The sequence below is a fragment of the Nanorana parkeri genome, unplaced genomic scaffold (assembly GCF_000935625.1).
Source record: "Nanorana parkeri isolate BGI_ZX_2015 unplaced genomic scaffold, ASM93562v1 scaffold1991, whole genome shotgun sequence".
NCBI lineage: Eukaryota > Metazoa > Chordata > Amphibia > Anura > Dicroglossidae > Nanorana > Nanorana parkeri.
In genome coordinates this window covers 54,708-74,971 of record NW_017308259.1, presented here as the reverse complement: position 1 = coordinate 74,971, position 20,264 = coordinate 54,708, and the positions used below count along the sequence as shown (strand labels likewise).

The window sequence follows — 20,264 nt, the reverse complement described above, 5'->3', positions numbered from 1 at the left end:
TGGAATTTTTGCACACACAGTGCTGAGAACCTTCAGATTCAGGAAGGTATGAACACCCCCCCCATTGGATTATGTAACTGCAAACAAGTTGGAAAGAGTTTCCCCAAGAGAACTGGATCATTTGAAAGAGATCCTTCAGCCTCTGCAGAGAAGAGGAGAGATTCCAAAGAATGAAACGGGTGGCAAAGAAGGCCGACAGACATCCCCCCACTTGTAGTGTGGGCGCCCCGTCACTGCGAGACAGGCTCGGTTCCAGACTTTGCTAGTTTGGGCATCCATGACTTGCGATTGAACTGTTTGCAGTGTACGGCCTATGGCCTTGAAAGTGGAAGCCTGAGAGGGACGACTTCGTCGCAGGATCTTTTATTTTCTCACTAGGTAAGAGGGTACTATTACAGCCAGTGACTCTCTTAATAAAGGTGCCCAAAGGCTAACCAGATGGTTAGGTCAACATCTATTCCGTTTCTTGCAGAACATCTCCACAGACTAGCATCTTAGCCACAAGATCCTGATCCATGTAGACTGACAAGCTCCAGGTGAGAAACTTGGGGCAGGGACACTACCAGGCTATTTATGTAGTAGTGTAAAGCAACCAGAAGGTGCACCAGTTTCTGGAGGAATTATATTTTTGTGCGGATCGGCCCACGGTCATGTGCCAGTCCAAATCGCAAATATATGGCAGTATATAACAGTTTTTTTAAGCCTGGGAGACATCATGGCCGACTAGATTTCCAACTTGAAGGAGTCTTCCAACTCAGACGACTCCAGCTCCTCTTCCTTGCTATCCTCCCCCTCATTCAGGAACAAAGGTTCTGCGACAGCCAAGCCTGCAAGCCACTCGGTAGGGGAACACCAAATGAGGACGCTTACCTTGTCCCATTTACTTTGTACCTGACGTCTGCCATTATGGTTAAGGGATACTCTGAGGGGTACTCACAACCTTAGCTGCATAGCAAAAGAGTGAAGACAACCTCTGTCTCACAGCTGAAGGCTGCTGGATAACTGGATGCAAACCTCCACCGCTAAATCCCAGGGCCCAGATGTGGAGCAGATGGCCGTGTGTGTCTCTTGTAAGAGCATGTGCTCAAAATGGCTGCTGAAGCCTGATAGCAAGTTGGTTATTTTGTTTCCTAAGTGGAGCTGATCCCTCCTAAATGTGTTGCAGGGCCACTGCGACAGACCATTTCACATTTTGAGAAGTGTAGCATGGAGCCCCATGTCTGTGACACATAATTTAAAGTGTCATAGTCGCGCACACTGCTCTCTGGCTAGGAATGACCTACATGCACAAAGCCAAAGGTCCAGGGACATCCATGGGGGAGGGGGGACGAGCCCAAACTCACTACACCACAGGTCTTTTAAGATCCATCACAGGTTAGATTTGTAGACTCCCATTTCACCCACTTTTGGAGGGCATACCTCCCTCCTCCATGGAAGTGGTCTTCAGGGACAGGGCTCCACCAGACAGGTGGACCACAGCCTTAGACCTGTAGGGCACCCTGCAGCTAACTGCACGGTTGTAATGCAGATGCCAAAGCAACATTTGATGCTGGCCCTGCATCTTGGGTATCCAGGTACAATCCCCCAGGCTTGCTTAGGGGCATCGATCATGAAGCTGCAAGATCACTGCCTCAGTGACTTAGGTGTAGCTCGGTTGAGTTGAGAATTCTCTTTGTATAGTGTGTAAAAGTATAATTATCAAGAAACTATCTCTCGGCACGGGAGAGGTCATCTGTCACTTAATGGGACACTAAACTCAAAGGTTAAAGCTTAAAAACCCATACAAATACTTTAACTATTAACAAAAATGTATCTAATTTGTGTATCACTCTGCTGTAGAGCCTCAAATTATCTGAATTTGTGCTGACACTGTCCTTCTGGAGGATAGCTACTTCTGTTCCCTGTGGTCCCTGTGTGTGTTGTACAGTAGCCACGGCTCCAAGCTCACTCGTGTGATGGACTACAATCTCACATTAAGTTTACTAACATGTATTGAAATTGTAGTCCATTATAACAAATGTAAGGGTGAGGTGGTGTAAAAAATAAAAAAAAAGTGTCATCCATGGACAAAGCAATTTTCTTTTCCACCCCTCCCCTATGGAATCCCCCAAATCTTCAGATCCACCCTTATAGCCAATACCATTACTTAAAAAGCAAGAGCAAACAGCAGGGGCAACAATGGCCACCCCTGACGTGTACCCCTTTTCAACTCAAATGAGTCAAATAGGAAATTATTCACTCTAATGCAGGCAGTCAGGTTAGAATACAACAATTTGATTCACGTGATAAACTGAGGACCCAGCCCAAAGAGATATAGGACATTTTAAAACATTGCAAATAGATGTAGGCAAGTGCAAAACAGAAACATTAAATTTTATCATATTTTGACAGCTAACTTCCAAAGTATCATACAATTGTGTTTTCTACCTACTGTTAAATACCACATTGTTGTCTTTGAAATCTTTCCATTGCTGGTGCCACTTAGAATCCTTATGCAATACCATGCCCAATGCTTCCCTGAAATAAGAGGAATAAAATGAATGGTCAAAAAACTATATAGCAAAGTTTTAGAGACAAGTTTAATTTAAAACAAAAACAAAAAAACACTGCCATATGCCTGATCTCCACCCTTTTCACAAATATGACCCATTAGATTTACCAAATGTATGTAATGTGAGGACCCACCTGAACAATCTATTAAATTAGTATCCAGTCAGGGCAGGCCCTTGCACAATCTTGTTGATAGATCTCAAGTAGATTGTACACTTAGATTACAACATGTTTGATTTGATTTAGCATTTTCTTTCAATCATTGCCTGTCCAGAGATATCGTTTATATCCATTCACAGCACTTTTTTCTTCCAATGTCTTATATTATATGTTGAAATTAATGAGTTACAAGTAGTGTAAAAAAAATTTCTGGGTAAGGCAAAGCTGTCACCTAAATGAACTGTACAGCTGTGGTCCATTACATGTGTCATACATCGATCAGCCATAACATTATGACCAGCCACCGAATATTAAGTAGGTCCCCCTTTTGGCACCGAAAAAGCTTTGGCCCATCAAGGTATGGACTCCACTAGACCTCTGAAGGTATAGTGTGATATCTGGCACCAAGCGGTCAGAAGCAATTCAACATAACATCCACATAAATCCCAAAGCAGGACCCAAGGTTTCCCAGGAGAACATTGCCAAAAGCATCACACAGCCCCCACCAGCTTGCCTTTCTCCCACAGTACATCCTTGTGCGATCTCTTCCCCAGATAAGCAACACAAGCACCCAGTCATCTACATGGTGTAAAAGAAAACGTAATTCATCAGACCAGGCCCCCTTCTTCCATTGCTCCGTGATCCAGTTCTGATGCTCACGTGCCCATTGTAGGTGCTTTTGGCGGTGGGCATGGGTCAGCATGGGCACCCTTGACTGGTCTGCAGCTACGCAGCCCCATATACAACAAACTGTGAAGCACTGTGTGTTCAGACACCTTTCTATTGGTACCAGCATTAACTTTTTCAGCACTTTGAACTACAATAACTCTTCTATTTGATCAGACTACAAGGGCCAGCCTTCACTCCCCACGTGCATCAATGAATCTTGGCCGCCCATGACCCTGTTGCCAGTTCATGGGTTTCCTTCCCTGGTCCCCTTTTTGGAAGGTCCTGCCCACTGCAGACTGGTAACATCTCACAAGAAAAAAACTGGATAGGAAGCCCTACAGCCCTATTTGGTATACATATAAACACAAGTATATACTGTAGAACACAGTTAGGTGTGATGACCAACAAGTGGATAAAAAAAGGTGAATGGAAGGAATGACTCGCTATTTGCTGATACGTTGGTGGTTAATAGGAGAGGCGTTGCGCTGTCCAGGGGGAAGCCTGAGATCGATGGTAGTATTACGCCCCGAGTTACGCTAATTTAACTATGGGGTATTGGGAGGCATTCAATGTCTGGAAGAATAATCCACACGCCAGTAAGATAGTTTATTATGGGAGATATATAGACGACATAGTCATCATCTGGGACAGACCCCCAGACACAGTTACAGAATTCGTATCCCACTGCAACAAGAACAACCTAGGCCTCTCCTTTACCCATGTCGTCAGCCCCACTGAGTTGGTCTTCCTTGATTTAGAACTTACAACCATCGAGAACAACATTTATTACTAGAAACCACGTCAAGCCTTCAGGAGGCAACTCATACCTCCATTACCACAGCTGCCACCACCCAAGGTGGAAAAACAACATACCAAGAAGTCAGTTCTGCCGATTGAAAAGAAATTGCACTAAGAATTCTGACTACACCACCTCGAGCCGCTTGCTCTCAAAAAAAAATTCTGGAAAACCCTATCCCACAGACCTCATCACGGAGGCTTACACACAGTACCTCCCATCGGATGAACCCAATAACACTAAGAAAGACCGACTTCAAAGTCAAAAAAAGAACCCAGGTTCATCACCACCTTTAACAATAAATATAAAGCTATCAAGAGAGTGATCTACAATAATTGTCATATCCTCTTGAAGGACCCCAAATTAGGCCCGCTGCTGCCTCCTAAACCATCTATTAACTTTATAAAAAACAAAAACATCAAGAATCTTGTAGCACCCAGCAAACTACTAAAACAACCCAAAGCACCCCAAAACTATTTCCTGTTCGACAACAGAGTTGGTGTCTTCAGGTGCAAAAAAACAAAATGGTTAACGTGCCAGTTCATCCACCATGGACAGAGTGAGTTCAATGATCATTTACACAACATTTACAAGATCAACCAATTCATCACCTGTGCCCACGATCATGTGATATACGGACTCCCATGTCCATGTGGTTTAATCTATGTCGGACGCACTATGCGCCCTCTGCAGAAGAGAATCAGTGTGCACAGACGCTTTATTGAGAAAGGTGACACAGAACACAGTGTTCCCCGACATTTCACTATGAAACATTATAAAAATACACGAGCATTGCACGTCTACACCATTGAACACATATCGCCCAAACTAACACCATCCGAAAGGTTTCGCCTGTTGTGCAAGAGGGAAACCTTTTGGATCTACAAATTAAATACATTAGTACCCACCGGTCTGAATGAGGAGATCAAAATACATACTATTTTATAAGCAGTAGTCCTCTCCAGTTACATTGATTGACTCCCAATATGTTCATGTCGTGTCATGTGCATATATGCGCATATTGGCCTCCAATGCATGTCTGTGTGTATGTGTGTGTGTGTGTGTGTGTGTGTGTGTGTGTGTTTGTGTGTGTGTGTATGCACATGTTTATGTCAGTGTCAAAATCATAGTTCTGTGAAAATATTATTTTATTGGCATTCTTATCTATACAATTACTATTAATGACTTCTCTTTTGAAAACTTTTTTTTCCAGATAAGGAACTTTTTATTCTTAAGTATTTTAATATTTTACCCATATATATTTAGGTCCACATTCATTTTTATTCCTATTTTTTTTTATTCCTATTTTTATGTGTCCTAATAGTATTTATGTTTAAATTTCTTTACAAACATCCAACAAGAGTTCATAGGAATTCTTCTCAATTTTAAACGCATAGGTTTAATGGAACAGACATGCAGTCCCCTTTTAATTCTTCCCAATAAATGTTACGTTTTAAATTGACAAGTTATTAAGGCCAACATGAGGTGATAAGCCATTTATACCCATTATGTCCTGTCCCTGTAAGAGCGGTCTTACGAACACCAGCTTGAAGCAGCATCCCCCCCCACCCCCCATTGTTCCACCAACCGAAGGTCCGTACGAAAGGTGGCCCCACCCACTTGTCACATTTAAATGAGTCTCCCCGTTTCCCGCCCGCTCTTGGCTTTTCACTCCGGCTTGAGAAAGAGGCACCGGCCTCGAAACACGTAGCCGTTGGACGGTTCTCTCCCAGCCCCTCATTGAGGTCACACTGCCATCCAACGCCGCCTCACACTGACAGCAAGACCCAGTCAGTCGCGGCTGCAGAGATTCAGCGGCTTTCCCCCGCCTGACTCACACTAGAGCCGTAAGGCTCAGCCTGGCCAGCTGAGACCTGGCGCTTCTATATAAATGGATATATTTAAGTTGGTACCAGCCCCAGACAGAGACAATACTACCATCGATCTCAGGCATCCCCCTGGACAGGGCAACGCCTCTCCTATTAACCACCAACGTTCAGCAAATAGTGAGTCATTCCTTCCATTCCCCTTTTTTTATCCACTTGTTGGTCATCACACCTAACTGTGTTATATATACTTGTGTTTATATGTATACCAAATAGGGCTGTAGCGCTTCCTATCCAGTTTTTTTTCTTTGTGTATACGCAGGGTCCCTCGCCCTGCTAAAGGAGGCAGCAGGCCCCCACCCACTAGTTACTTAAACGCACCTTGCACCACCAGAGTAGTGCGCTTACTACATTTGCCGTTTTTAACATCTTACAAGAGCTGCAGTTTTGGATTTGCTCTGACCCAGTCCTCTCGCATTACAATTTTGGCCTTGCTCGAATCCTGCCGCTTTCCCATTTTCTTGATCGTAGAGTGCCACTCAGGACGGACGGGTTATGGTGGTACCATACCTGGACACTGGCCAGAACTGACCGGATCCTTATATAATCATTCCCCCTACACCAGATCCCCAGTTTTTTCCAGTGTCCCTAGATGACAGACATGTTTTTTTCTCTTTATAAGAAAAGTAGTTATTTTACCGTTAAGCCATTCATGTTTTCTGTGACTGCTCAGGGCCTCCTCCGGCAAAAATGCAGTATCCAGATTGGTGCCCCATGGCGGAAGCGTCAGGGGCCGTACCTGGACCCCTCAGGAATTACGTCAGAAGAAGTAGGGCTGGCTTATAATGTTGCTTTTCAGCACTGGATTCTGTGTAGGCACCCAACTTGGCACAGATTGTGTGGAGTGTTGGGATAGCTACAGGGTGCCTTACAGGTCCACGGGGGTAAGATGAGTGAGTGAAGCCGAGGAGATATTTCTCATTTACATACTCGCATAGTGTTTGAGGTTGAATAAAGATACAGGTCCATCCAGTTCAACTTTTGTGTGTGTTGTGCGTGCATGTGTGTCTAGGAGTGCCTGTGTAGTTTTTAAGAGTACCTGTACCCCTGTATGTTATGTTCTCTTAGGAAGGTATCTGATTTTTAAATAAATCAATATTCTCTGCAGATACCATTGCTTGTGGCAGAGAGTTCCACTCTGACAGAAAAGAAGCCCCTACGCCCTTTGTGGTTAAATCTTTTCTCCACCAGTTTTAGGTGGTGGCCTCTAGTCTTTGTTAGGAAGTTAACAGTAAAAAGGTTATTGCTGATGTTGCCGTCGCCACTAAACATTTTGTACATCAAAATCATGTCCTCTATTAATCGCCTCACTTCCAACGTGAGCAAATTTCAATTTAGCAACCTTGTCTCATAGCTTTGATCCTCCAGCCCCTTATTTCTGTTGCTCTTCTCTGGACTCTCTCCAGCTCAAGGACATCCTTTCTGTGGACTGGTGAGCAAAACTAAACCGCATACTCAAGATGAGGCCAAACCAGTTACATATAAAGTGACAAAATTATTGCTCTGTCTCTACAATACATTTCCTTTTTAATATAGGACAGTACTCTGTTAGCTTTGTTTGCTGCAGCCTGTTGCATGCTGTTATTCAATCTGTGGTCTACCCCCAAATCTTGTTAAATTTCTGACTTCGCTAGTGGAGTACCCATTAATGTGCATTCCGCTTGCCTGTTTTAACCACAAAATGCATTTACTTTTTCAACATTAAACCTCATCTGCCCACTCTAGGGTTGCCACCTTTTCTTCAAGCGAAACCTGAACACTCTAGTAACACGCCAACAGTTGTTGGGGAGAAGTATTCATGGCTTATTTCATATGTGTAAATCACACTTGAGACTATTTTCAGTGGGGGGCCAGTAGCCCCTATCTTAATTTTGGTTGCCCCCTCTGCCTGACATCTTGTGTCCGGGTTTCAGCTGCCATGAAACCCGAACACAGCATTCAAAACCCGGACTGTCCGGGTGAATCCTGGATAGGTTGGGAACCATAGCCCACTCCCCTATTTTATTTAGATACTCCTGTAATGTTATAATGTTACTGTGGAAACAATCTGTTCCTTTGTATCCATAACCTGGGGTGTGAAACCTCCAGCTCCTCTAGATGCTATTTGCAACACACGCCTGCCAATATTATCCCTTATAATGTTTAAGCCCGTGTCTATTACCTTCCCAATTTTAGTGTCATCTGCAAACACAGAAACATGGCTATTAACACCTTCCCCAATCTAATTAATAAACAGGTTAAACAGTATTGGGCCTAGCACAGAACTCTGGGGCAAGCCACTCTCAACCTTAGACCTATGTGAAAAAGCCATTTACCAATACTCTCTGGACACATTCCTGTAGCCAGTTCTCTATCCATGTACACACCCTTTTATCTATGTCCATAGATTTCAGCTTGTGTATTAAGCGTCTATATGGTACCGTGTCAAATGCCTTTGCAAAATGCAGGTACACTACATCCACTGGCCTTCCTCTATCCAGATCTCTACTCACCTCTTTTCGTAGAATGTTAGTAGGCTGGTCTTACAAGAACGGTCCTTCATAACTCCATGCAGATATTCACTCATTATACCTTGGTCACGAACAAAATCCACTAAATAGTCCTTTATCATTCCCTCTGACAGTTTGCATACTATTGATGTTAGACTGACTGGTCTGTAGTTCCCCCGGTTGGCATCTGGACCTTTTTTTGTATATTGGTACTACCGTAGTTTTACGCCAATAACTTAGTACACTTCCAGTCATTATGGAGTCCTTGAAAATGAGGAATAATGGTCTTGCTATAACCTGGCTGAGTTCTTTAAGTACCCTGGGGTGCATGTTATCTGGTCTTAATGATTTATTTGCATTAAGTTTTTCAAGTCTTTGTTGAACCCCGGTTACTGTCAACCACTGCGGTATCTTACGCACTAAGCTACTCACATTCTTATCTCCATTAAACCCATGTTTTTCTTCAGTGTATACTGAGGAGAATGAATTTAATACCTCAGCCTTCGTCCCTGTCATTTGTGATTAATCTCCCATTCTCATTTTTTATTGGACCTACCTGCTCTTTTCTTACCTTTTTACTGTTTATATATTAGAAGCATTTTTGTGTGATCTTCTTATAGACTGTGGCGATATGTTTTTCATAATTATTTTAGCTGCTCGGATTTCATGTTTACATATCTTATTGAATTCATTGTAATAGCATTATGCAATGTATTCTTAAAACAATCCCACTTCTCGTCAGTGTTCATTGTTAGAAATAATTTGTCCCATTTAGTGTCATACACTAGATGACGCAGCTTATCCAAGTTTGCCTTTTTTAAATTCAGTGTTCTTGTCAAACCAACACACTTCTCTTTTCTGTACCCAACATTAAAAGTAATTACCCTGTGATCACTATTACCCAATGTATCCCTAATCGCTATGTCTGCAACTAGGTCTGCATTATTTGTGATTAATAGATCTAGAATTGCTTTCTTCCTGGTTGGGACCTCAACCATCTGATCCATAAAATTGTCCGAGAACAGGTTTAGAAAACAGTCAATTCCCAAGCCACAAAAATGACACAACCAGCGCCAAAAGGAACCCTCCTGTGGCCCAGAGAGTTAATTGAAATCCAGCACGGCCACCCCGTAACAGACAAGGGATCCTGAAGACTGCATGGAAAAGAAAAGAAAACACCGGGTGCCTGACCTGGTACAGTAATCCTTTTATTGATGAAAATAATAATAAAATAATTTATACTGGCAAGCAGAGCAAGAACAATATCACATTGGACTTGTAGTCCTTTCAGGAGTCTGCCCCCCCCTATAAACATTCTTGAACTGAGGGTGATCATTCTGGTTTTCGGTCATTGGACCCGTCAACTTCAAGGGAAGCCAACAAGATTCTAAGATTCCAGACCAACAATGCTACAGGAGTGGCATACCTGAATCAGGGAGGCACAAAAAGTATTGCGGCCATGAGAGAGACAGAGGATCATGCAATGGGCAGAAGCCCATGTCCCCAGTATTTTGGCAGCATACATCCCTGGAGTGGAAAACTGGCAAGCAGAATCCCCCAGCCGGCAGCAAATGAATCAGGGGGAGTGGTCACTGAATCCGGTAGTTTTTCAATTTGCTGCCATTGGGGTCACCTAGATGTGGACCTTCTGGCATGCAGGTTCAACAACAAGCTGGGTCCAGGTCCAAGGATCTGAAGGTCTTTGCGACAGAAGCAATGGTGACTCCGTGGGACCAATTCAAACTCATTTATGCCTTTCCTCCTCTGAACATCCTCCCGCATCTGCTTCACAGGATTGCCTTGGAGGAGGTGAAGGTAATCCTTATTGCTCCATTTTGGCCCTGGAGGGCATGGTTCACGGAGATTCTCCACCTGTCCACAGAGCCCCAGTGGAGGCTTCCCAGTCGACTGGATCAGCTCTCCCAGAGTCCAGTGTTCCACCCTGCTTCACAGTCGCTGGCTTTGACAGCAAGGCCGTTGAAGCCCAGGTCTTAAAGGGAAGAGGTATAATAGATGATGTCATTCCTACTCTTTTACAGGCTTGCAAACACTCATCTCACAGTATACTACAGAGCGTGGGGAGCATACTTTGCGTGGTGTGAATAGAGACACATTGACCCAAGAATATTCTCTTTGGACCAGATTTTGTCTTTCCTGCAATCTGGAATAAATCAGAGACTAGCCTTAAGCACAATTAAAGTGACACTAAACTAAACACTAAAGGAGTTGAATCTTAAAAATGCATTCAAGTACCTTAACTATTAGCAACACTGTATCTTATTTCTGTATCACTTGGCTGTAGATCCTGAAATCATCTCTTAATCGGTGCTGACACTGTCCTTCCTTCTGGAAACAAAACATAAGAACCCGGTGCACAGATCTAAGTGCAGTATAAAAGTAACTGTTTAATAAAGTTTCAAAAGTAATGCACTTACAGGCGAGATGTTTTATATATCCTTTAAGTGCATTACTTTGAACCTTTATTAAACAGTTACTTTTATATTGCACTTAGATCTGTGCATCGGGTTATGTTTTGTTTTTGGTCGGGTTTTTGATTTTGGTCGGGTTTTCTTTACAGTGCTGTTACATGGGTGTTTCCCTATCCAACTAACCAGGCTGCAGGATCACTGATACATCTGCTCTGGCTTAACTACCAGTAAAACTGGAGCTCCTTTAAGACTTTAACATACAGACTATAACCATAAACAATTTATCTAGCCAAGCAAGTTGGTGACTTCTGTTTTATGTTATTCCTTCCTTCTGGATGGTGGCTACTTTTGTTCCCCATGGTTCCTATGTTTTGTAAAGTAGCCACCGCTAACAGCTGGCGCAATGCTGATTGGCTGGGAAGCTGACATCCCGGCTATTCAGCATGGAGCCGGTTAAACAGCATGGAGCCAGCTTCGCGGCCAATCAGTTTACGAATTTGTATTTAGATTGTAGTCCATCAGGTAAGTGGGCTTGGAGTGGTGGTTACTTTACAACACACACACGGACCTTGGGGAACAAAAAGTAGCCACCCTCCAGAAGAAAGAAGAAGAGCAGTGTCATCACCAATTCAGAGAAGGGTGGAGGATCTACAGTTGAGTGATATACAAATAAGGTAGATTTTTTTTAGTAGTTAAACAACTTGAATACATTAACTCCTGAGTTTAGTGTCACTTTAACGGGCAGATTATAGCCTTACAGTCTTTTTTTCAAGAAACATTAACCTCTCATGCTTTAGTTAAAACTTTTGTACAGGGTGTTGCTCATCTATCCATGCCTAAACGATCCCGTGTTCCCATGGGACCTTAGTTTATTACTTTCCTACCTAGAGGTTCCTCCCTTTGAACCTTTTGGAGGAAATAGAATGGGAAGATCCTACTTGTAAGGTGGTGCTGTTGATAGCACCCTCAGCTAGGCGGGTCTCTGAATTGGCGGCCTTATCCTGCAAGGTGCCTTTTCTGGTCTTGCAGGTAGTCCTTAGACTACGAGTCTAAGGACTACCTGCAAGACTACCAGGCAGTCTTTTTTACCCAAAGTGGTTGTAACGAGCCCCTTGCTCCCTCGGTTCCACTCTCCTGGCACTCCTTAGACTTAAGACTGCATCATCTGATATTTCGGACATCCGATAATTTGGGATTCGAACTACAGCTATGTGCCATTCGTATCCAGTGGTGATAGTTTAGAACAAACACCAGGCAGGCTGCATGTAAGTTCAAACAGGAATCTCGTTTATTGGATGCACACACACACTTATATAAAACAACAGTTTGAAGGTGGCCCAACCGACCACCTTCCTATTGGTCAACTGCAAAGTATCCTCCAGTCCTCACCTAGGTCCTCTTGGCCATGCAAATGAGGACTCGAAACAGGGCAAATATGGATTGGTCTATAGTCTCTAGGAAGGAGGCTAGCCCTCAGGCTCCTCCAGCAGCCCCAGTGACGGTTCAGTCCATCACAGTGGTTACCTGCTTTCATCTTAACCAGGATATTGCTTTGCCTTTCTTTTTTCCAGATCCTAAGAATTCTAGAGAAGAATCCTTACACACTAGACATGTGCACCAGCAAAAAATTTGTTTAGTTTAGTTTTGGATTTTGCATTATTTTGTTTTTCGGATTTGGGTCCGAAATTAAATTTGTTTCAGAATTCGGATTCGGGCGAAATTCTTAAGAGGTAGTCCGGTCGAAATTTCATTTTTTGGACGAAATTTCATTTTTTAGCAGTAGTCCAGTAGCAATTTAGTTTTTGGACGAAATTTCGTTGCAGCAAAATGACAGAAAAGCATTATCACAGATCGGCTCACAGACCTGAATAGCATTCGGAAACTCGCAAATAGCACTCTGGAGTTCCCGATTGCTATGTAGCATTTGACAGCTGAGTGTCAAATGGGCGGAGCGAGCCGTGACGTCACGGCTCACTCCTCCCATCTGTTTACTTTCGGGCTGAATGTCATTTTGCGTCGAGTTTTCGTCGGGATCGGACGGTCGTCGTGCGGCAGGACTTTTTTTTATTGCGGCGGGTCGGCAGGGGTCGTGCATCGTGATTGACACTGGATTACATCGATGGAGCCATTTTTTTAAAATAAAGGAATAGTCAAAAATGTACTGGTTTTTTTTTTTCAATTAAAGGATTTTATCAAAACTTGCCAAGGGTACGTGGCATGGTAAGGCGCAGGGAGGGGGGGAGCTCGGGGGGTCCAAAAAACTAAAGCTAACGAATTTTGGGAAATCGGGAATTCGGATTCGTTTTAGCTATCATTTGGATACATCCGAAGCTCCGAAATTTCGACCGAATTTTCGTTTCGCAACGAAACGAATCGCACATGTCTATTACACACCTTGCCTATAGTTATGGCTTTGAGGGCGTACCTTGCAGCTACTGCTTCCTTTTGTTTATCGGATTCATTATTCAATCTTCCTGTTGGGTCAAAATGGGTTTTCCAGCTTCTAATTCTACTGTAGTGCGTTGGATCAGACACGTTTATTCTACAGGCACATGCGAGGAAGCAGTTGTCTCCTCCCTTTCCAGCCAGGGCTTATTCCACTAGGGTTTCAAGTACTTCCTGTGCTCTTGCTCATCAGGCCTGGGTGCAGCAGATATGCAAGGCAGCTACCTGGTCGTCTGTCCATACTTTTTATGTAGTTTTATAGGGTGGATGTACAAGCATCAGCAGAAGCTGATTTTGGTCGCTTGGTGGTCCAGGCAGCTGAATAGTTATTTTTCCTGTACTGTGCATACTAGTTGCTGTCTATTCCTGTAGAATGTGCTCTGCCTTGAGGGTGCCTTAAATTACTGATGAACAACTGAATCTTAAATAAGCGTTGGGTTAATTTACAAATAGGGATATACATACATTCTAATTACAATTAAGGGAAATGGAGAGGGGGTCAGTAGGGATAGGAATTGAGGTTAGGATCCTTCCGCTAACATCCACATTCTCTCTCCCTCATTCACACATTTCTCTGTGCTCAAAGCACTCCTCTCCAGCAGGTCTCAGCAAATCACATTCTTAAGTGTAGAGTCCAGAAAGACTTGTCTTGTCCAAGAGGTCACCACAGGAAGAAGCTTCCATCATATGTCCCTGCCCCCATCCCAGCATGTATGCAGCATTGCTGACACAGGTGTGGGCAGTAAATACCAGCAGGGGGTCGAGCTCATCCCAGGAGATAAGGCAGTCCAGCAAATCTTCATTCATCAGCGTCACTGCCCCAAGAACCCTTTGATGGTCCTCATTTGCGTATCACACAGCCACGTGCTGATTCAGTTCAGGATATCAAGGAACACCTTTATACCAAAGCTGTATCATAGATGTCAATTTTATCAGTTCCAACAATTCCCCTCCCTTTATTATTGCTTTTGGACGTCCAATCCGTCCTGATTCGCCCTGTGTCCTGTACTGTACAATCAAGAACATAAAATGTTTTACTTACCTGTAAAATGCTTTTCTTGGCGTACAATACAGGACACAGCACCTTCCCTTCTAGGTACTCCGTTACTGCTTTTCAAATCAACTGAGGATCTGGTGTAGGTGGTTATATAGCCTCCGGTCAGCTCCGGCCAGTGTCCAAGTCACCTGACGATACCACCATAACCCATCTGTTCTGATTGGCCCGTACTGTGCATCATGAAAAGTAGGGATGTCCCGATACCGATGCTAGTACCGGTATCGGGGCCGATACAGGGCATTTTCAGGAGTACTTGTACTCCTGAAAATGCCCCGATGCCTAGATCAGATACCGGCCGTTTAAATTTTTTCAACTAGCTTCGGCCATTGACCCCCATAGCCCCTCCCCGGAATACCTCTCCCCGGAAGCCCCTCTTTGCTCCGACCTCTCCGGAAGTGTGACAGCATGGCGGGGGTAAGTGTTGTGTGGACAGTCTCTTCTCCCTGCTGGTGCTGGCTGCAGAGCTTGGTGTCCCTTTCACAGACTCGGTGTCCCTTTCTCCGTAGCCAGCACGAGAAGGCAGAAGAGACTGCAGCTGTGATCCCCCGCTGCCCCCCTCCCCCCTGTATCTTAGCTGCTGCTGTTCCTCCGTGTCCCGTCCTTTTCAACTTTATGAATCGGTTGCCTTTTGGCGATATATCTCAGTGTGAGATGCCCGTGCTCCTTGCTGCACAGCAGTTTTCACTCTCATTGTAAGAAGAGAATGTCCGTTCAGTGTGCTCACCGGGGAGGAGAGTAGAGAAGCTGTAAATCTTGCCTCCACACAGAACGGACCTTCTCTTCTTTCATTGAGAGGGAAAACTTCTGTGTGGGTCTGGTGAGAGCATTATTAAACACATAAAGAGCATGGATATCGTGCACTTCAAGTACATGAGGGACAGTACTTGTACTTGGTCTTGAAAAAGTGGTATCGGGATATTTCTAATGAAAAGGATTTTACAGGCTAGTCAAAAATCCTATGATCTCCTGCTTCCAACAAATCAACCTCAGAGACAAAATATTAATTTGCTGCATAATATATTGCAGCTACATTCAGGTGCCATTGTAACAAGATCATCAACGTTATTCACTTCACCTCTCAGTGGTGGTAATATTATGGCTGATTGGTGTATATGTAATAAGGAGGAAGAAGAGATTCGGATACAGGTGGGTTTGTGAAAAAATGGTTTCTTGCAAATGAAGCCTGTAAGCTTTCAATAAAAAAGCATTAAAGGGGTTCTTGAACTGGTTTTAAACTTACCTCGTTATCGCTGCTCGCTCCCGCGCCGAGAATCAGGAAGTGATCGTACGGCCGCAAAGGATCTTGGGGCGGGCGCATGCGCAGTTCCAATTCTCGGCCGGGAGACGAGCAGAGACGCAAGGTAAGTCTATGGACGCGTGCACCCGCCTGCAGACACCGCTGGATCGGAGAGACAGAGCAGTGAGCGCTGGATCGGAGTGACGCCGCACCGCTGGAGGGACACATGAAAACATGGGGAAAGAAGAGGAAGATCAGAATAAGAGACATCATTTGAGGTAAGTGCTAACATTTACATGGGGGAGGGGGACAAAATTTATTCTCATGGGTCTCTGCCTGTGCATCAGCAGTGTGTACAGTAAGATTTTTAGCATGACTGTTTATTGAGATGTAGAAATAAACTTGACAAAATCTTGTATCGTATAGAGATGTTCAAAAGATACAAAGTGCACAGATAGATAAATCCCAAGGTACAGCATTGCATCATATAAATGTCAACAAAGATTGCAGAATCTATAGATCGTAGAAAAGACTTAAGAGTATGCATCAAATATAGAATCACCGAATAGTGTTAGAGACATTGTAACAGAAATGTCTAATGAAGAGAAAACGTAATCGCTTGATAACCAATCTAATAAAGGCAACAACAGCAAGATTTTACAAAAAAGCAGTTGTAAAGCTTTCAGCAAGCTTCAAGCAGTAGTGAGGGCTGTTACTTTTTTTTTTTTTATTCTTTATATGTAATCTCGAAAAAGCAAGAAAAACACAACTGAAACAAATGAACAGAACATTATACAAACTCAGCAAGGTACATCCAAAACATGTTTGTTGATATAGGCTTATCAGCACAATAAAGTTAACATCTCAATGCAATATATCCCAGTGTCAGTGTTCCTCCTCAATAACAAGTTGTTATCTCGCCACTCAACATCTAACTTTTCTTATTTTTAATACTTCCATATAACACAGACACAAAAAAAGAAAAAACTTATGGATCAGCTGGAACATACCTTATTGCCCACGGTATCACCTATAGATGGCAGTTCCCGTTCAGCCTGTCAGCTACTGCCTCGGGTCGCACCATCCTCCTCACGGTGCCTGCCGACTTGACGCGCTTCTGTGCCTTGCTCCATATACCACCAGTTGAGCTCCCAGAATGGTACAGCGCATTCCCCACTACAGAGGGCTCCCTGCCGCCCTCACCCCCACATCATCACCGCATCACTGACAACCCAGCACCCCAGAGAGGTGCGGCTCGCGTCCTCCACACCTTGATATCTTTCCGCTGGTCACTTTCCTGTTTCTGTTGAAACTTTCTGCATGCTGAGCCATGAGCCCTCTTAAGCCGCCATCACCACTTTGATACCCACTATTACTCTACTGCTTTCAAAGACGTTTTGTGCTCTGCAGGAACTTTCAGGTACTATGAGCTCCGTTCACTGTCCCCCCTGATGTCTTGATCGCCATGTCCTACGTTGAATCCCTGACCCTTCTATTATCCCCTGTAAGACTCGTTCTTTGGCCCTTATCCCCTTTTGCCTTCCCCATTCTTCGGCCCTGATCCTCTCCTCTTATAGATCGAACTGGATTCTCCTAACCGCACATTTCCACCTGTGGCTACCTTACCCTAACCACCTTCTCCCTGGAACGATTTCCATAATGACTCTTCCAGTAGTTCTGCTTGATCTGTTTCCCAGGACACGTATATATGCTTTTTAAACTTATTTGCAGTTTATATTTCTGTCTTTGATATTTAGTGTTGACCCCCTTCATGGCGGCTTGTCAGCGGTGCTACATGATTACTTAAAAGACATTTCCACTTTTGCGGGGGCATTTAAAAAAACAAACATATGCCAGCAATGTGTGTAGATGATGCCGGCATATGCAGATCCTGGATATAAACACAAAAACTTAATTTTTTTTAGTTGTCCTCTCAGGCTCCACATGTTTTTTTTTAAATTGCTGCCAGACTGCTGTGTATAGTGTAGGGAGTGGAGAAACTCCTTTTCCCACAATGCTTTGCTTCTCTTGTGCACGTGCTTCATTAATATTCATAGTGGTACCGCCCCCTAGGCAGTGCAGAGTGTCCGGGAGATTTTTATTTTTTTTCCTGTGACTACAGTTGGAGGATTGTTGTGAGTGATTGCTAAAAAAAATCTGTTATATTATGTCTCCAGTAATCGCTCAGAACAAAATAGAACAGTTTTCTTTAGCAATCACAGCAACCCTCGGACTGTAGTCACAGGTAAAATAAATCTCCTGGTCACTCTGCACTACTATCCTTGGACACTATGTATATAATGTGATTTACACCACGCTGTGAGACTGATATACCCCCCGATGTTCAACTAAATAATTCCAAGTAATCCACAGTGTACTTATTAAACACAATCAAATGTGCCACAAAAACAGGTGAATGTCAGATATACAAAAGCATTCCAAATACAAGATGGAAACTAAATTATGCATCAGTGCCCCACACAAAAATCTTCAATTAGGGATGCACCAATACACCACTGGTGACACGCCATGCACATCCCCGGTGATACGCCGTACTCCTCCCCGTTGACCCCGCCCATCCTCGGTGGCACCGCACATTCCCCGTGATCCCACACATCCTCTGTAACACCGCACATCTCTGGTGACCCAGCTTAGTGGGGGGATCTATCAAAATCAGGATCATATCTGCACTGCAGCTAATCAGCATCTCCCTCTCTTTTTCAAATCTGAGTAAACTGAAGAGAGAAGCTGATTGGTTGCCATGGGCAACTGCTCCAGGTTCTGCTTGCTCCAGTTTTGATAAATTCCCCCCAGTGTCTTTTTAATTTACCTGTTCTAACAGTCATCGGTAAATGACAAGAATGGTGGCGGGGAGGGGCACATTGAGGAACCTAGAGTTGGGGCAGCAGAGAGAGTAAATCTAGCCCTGGAGAGGGAGGGATCTGAGAGAGCTGACTTAATGTGCGCTTGTTTATGAGGAGGGGTCAGCACACTGAGCTCAGCAGAGCAGAGAGGAATCAGCTGACTGCAGTTTACAGATAACAAACAGACCCTCAGGATTGAAGATCCTGTGGAGGGACTTTTGAATTTCTAGGACTCTGGCCTGTGAAAGAGTCTTCTTAAATAAAGTATGAAAAACAGCACTGTGACTCCTGACAATGCGCATACACACACATATCACCCCTGCACCTCTGCATTACCACAAAAAACACAAATCACTTACAAAAAGGTGGAAATGTGCTTTAAGCATTTTTCTTATGATTTTCCTGCTCCTCTCGTTGCTTGGGGAAGTTTATAGCACATTAGACATAATAGTGAACAGTGCAAACCCGAGAGATTAATTATTCAAAAAGTTGTATCAAAATCTGTGTAAGGCAAATATATGCAGATAACATGGGGGTACAGGAACTCAAGGAGGGAAGAGAGAGAAAAAAAAACGGGAGGTGAGGGTATGGAGTAAGAAACAGATTGTCAGCAACACTTCCCCAAGCAACGAGAGGAGCAGGAAAATCGTAAGAAAAATGCTTAAAGCACATTTCCACCTTTTTGTAAGTGATTTGTGTTTTTTGTGGTAATGCAGAGGTGCAGGGGTGATATGTGTGTGTATGCGCATTGTCAGGAGTCACAGTGCTGTTTTTCATACTTTATTTAAGAAGACTGTTGTTGCTGCTGTCAGGATGAGGTATTTTACCTATATATTACTTGCATCATGGCAGCACCACAGACACTTTGGCTTTCCACCTGTTATGTCATACACCTCTGAGCTTTAGTGTTTGTATGCATATCACTGGTTTGTATACAGGAATTTCGCAGTTTGTTTTAGGTCTAGAGTTAATCTATCCACAGTGTTTGCTCTACAGGCTTTTCTATCCACCCATCTGCTTTCTGCGCTTGCATAGGCTTTGACAGACTTCATTCAAACGAACGTATGGCTACCCCACTCATTTAATCTGTGTTGTTTATTATTTTGCCTACTCTACCCCGCGGTCAGTGTTGATGTCAGGTTAGCCGAATCATTGATCCTGCAGTATTGACCCCGCAGTTTCCTCCTTCTGTGGGGGGACAGGGGAGTCTCCATACAATTTTACTCACATCATTTGGCTCCTGACTTCATTACCGTTACTGTGGCTTCTTGATGGTGCTACAACGTATCTTTGGATTTAATTGTTATGCTAACACATGCTGCTTCCCCCCTTTTTCCCCTCTGACCTACCTTCCCCTAGAAATGGGAATGGCAATCATGTCTCATGTGTTATTTTTGTACCGTTGCTCTCAGGTTTTTGGAACTTGTTTCTGTTGCACTGACAGTGTCGCGGATGCCTCGCTGATAACTCTCTACCTCCCTTCCTGCACACAGATATATACTCAGTTACATAGTTACAGTACTGCCCCTCCCTAGTTGGCTATTTTTTTTTTGAGACTCTAGGTCTTCACTCACACTTTAGTTGGTTCTGACCTGTTCTGCTCCTTCATTTAGCCTGGTTCAAGTGCCTTGAGGCCCGGTTCTGGCCCCTTCCTTTAGTCCCGCCCACCCCCCCTTACAAACA

General features: G+C 43.8%; 1 protein-coding gene across 1 annotated transcript in view; it reads right to left on the bottom strand.

The window, feature by feature from the left end:
• Nucleotides 1–20,264, bottom strand: part of LOC108800320 (mitochondrial import inner membrane translocase subunit TIM44-like) — a 207,288-nt gene that overhangs the window by 142,867 nt on the left and 44,157 nt on the right. The window contains exon 4 of the mRNA XM_018572296.1: nucleotides 2,432–2,517. Coding sequence (XP_018427798.1) covers nucleotides 2,432–2,517 — 86 coding nt within the window. The remainder of the gene's footprint in view (nucleotides 1–2,431; nucleotides 2,518–20,264) is intronic.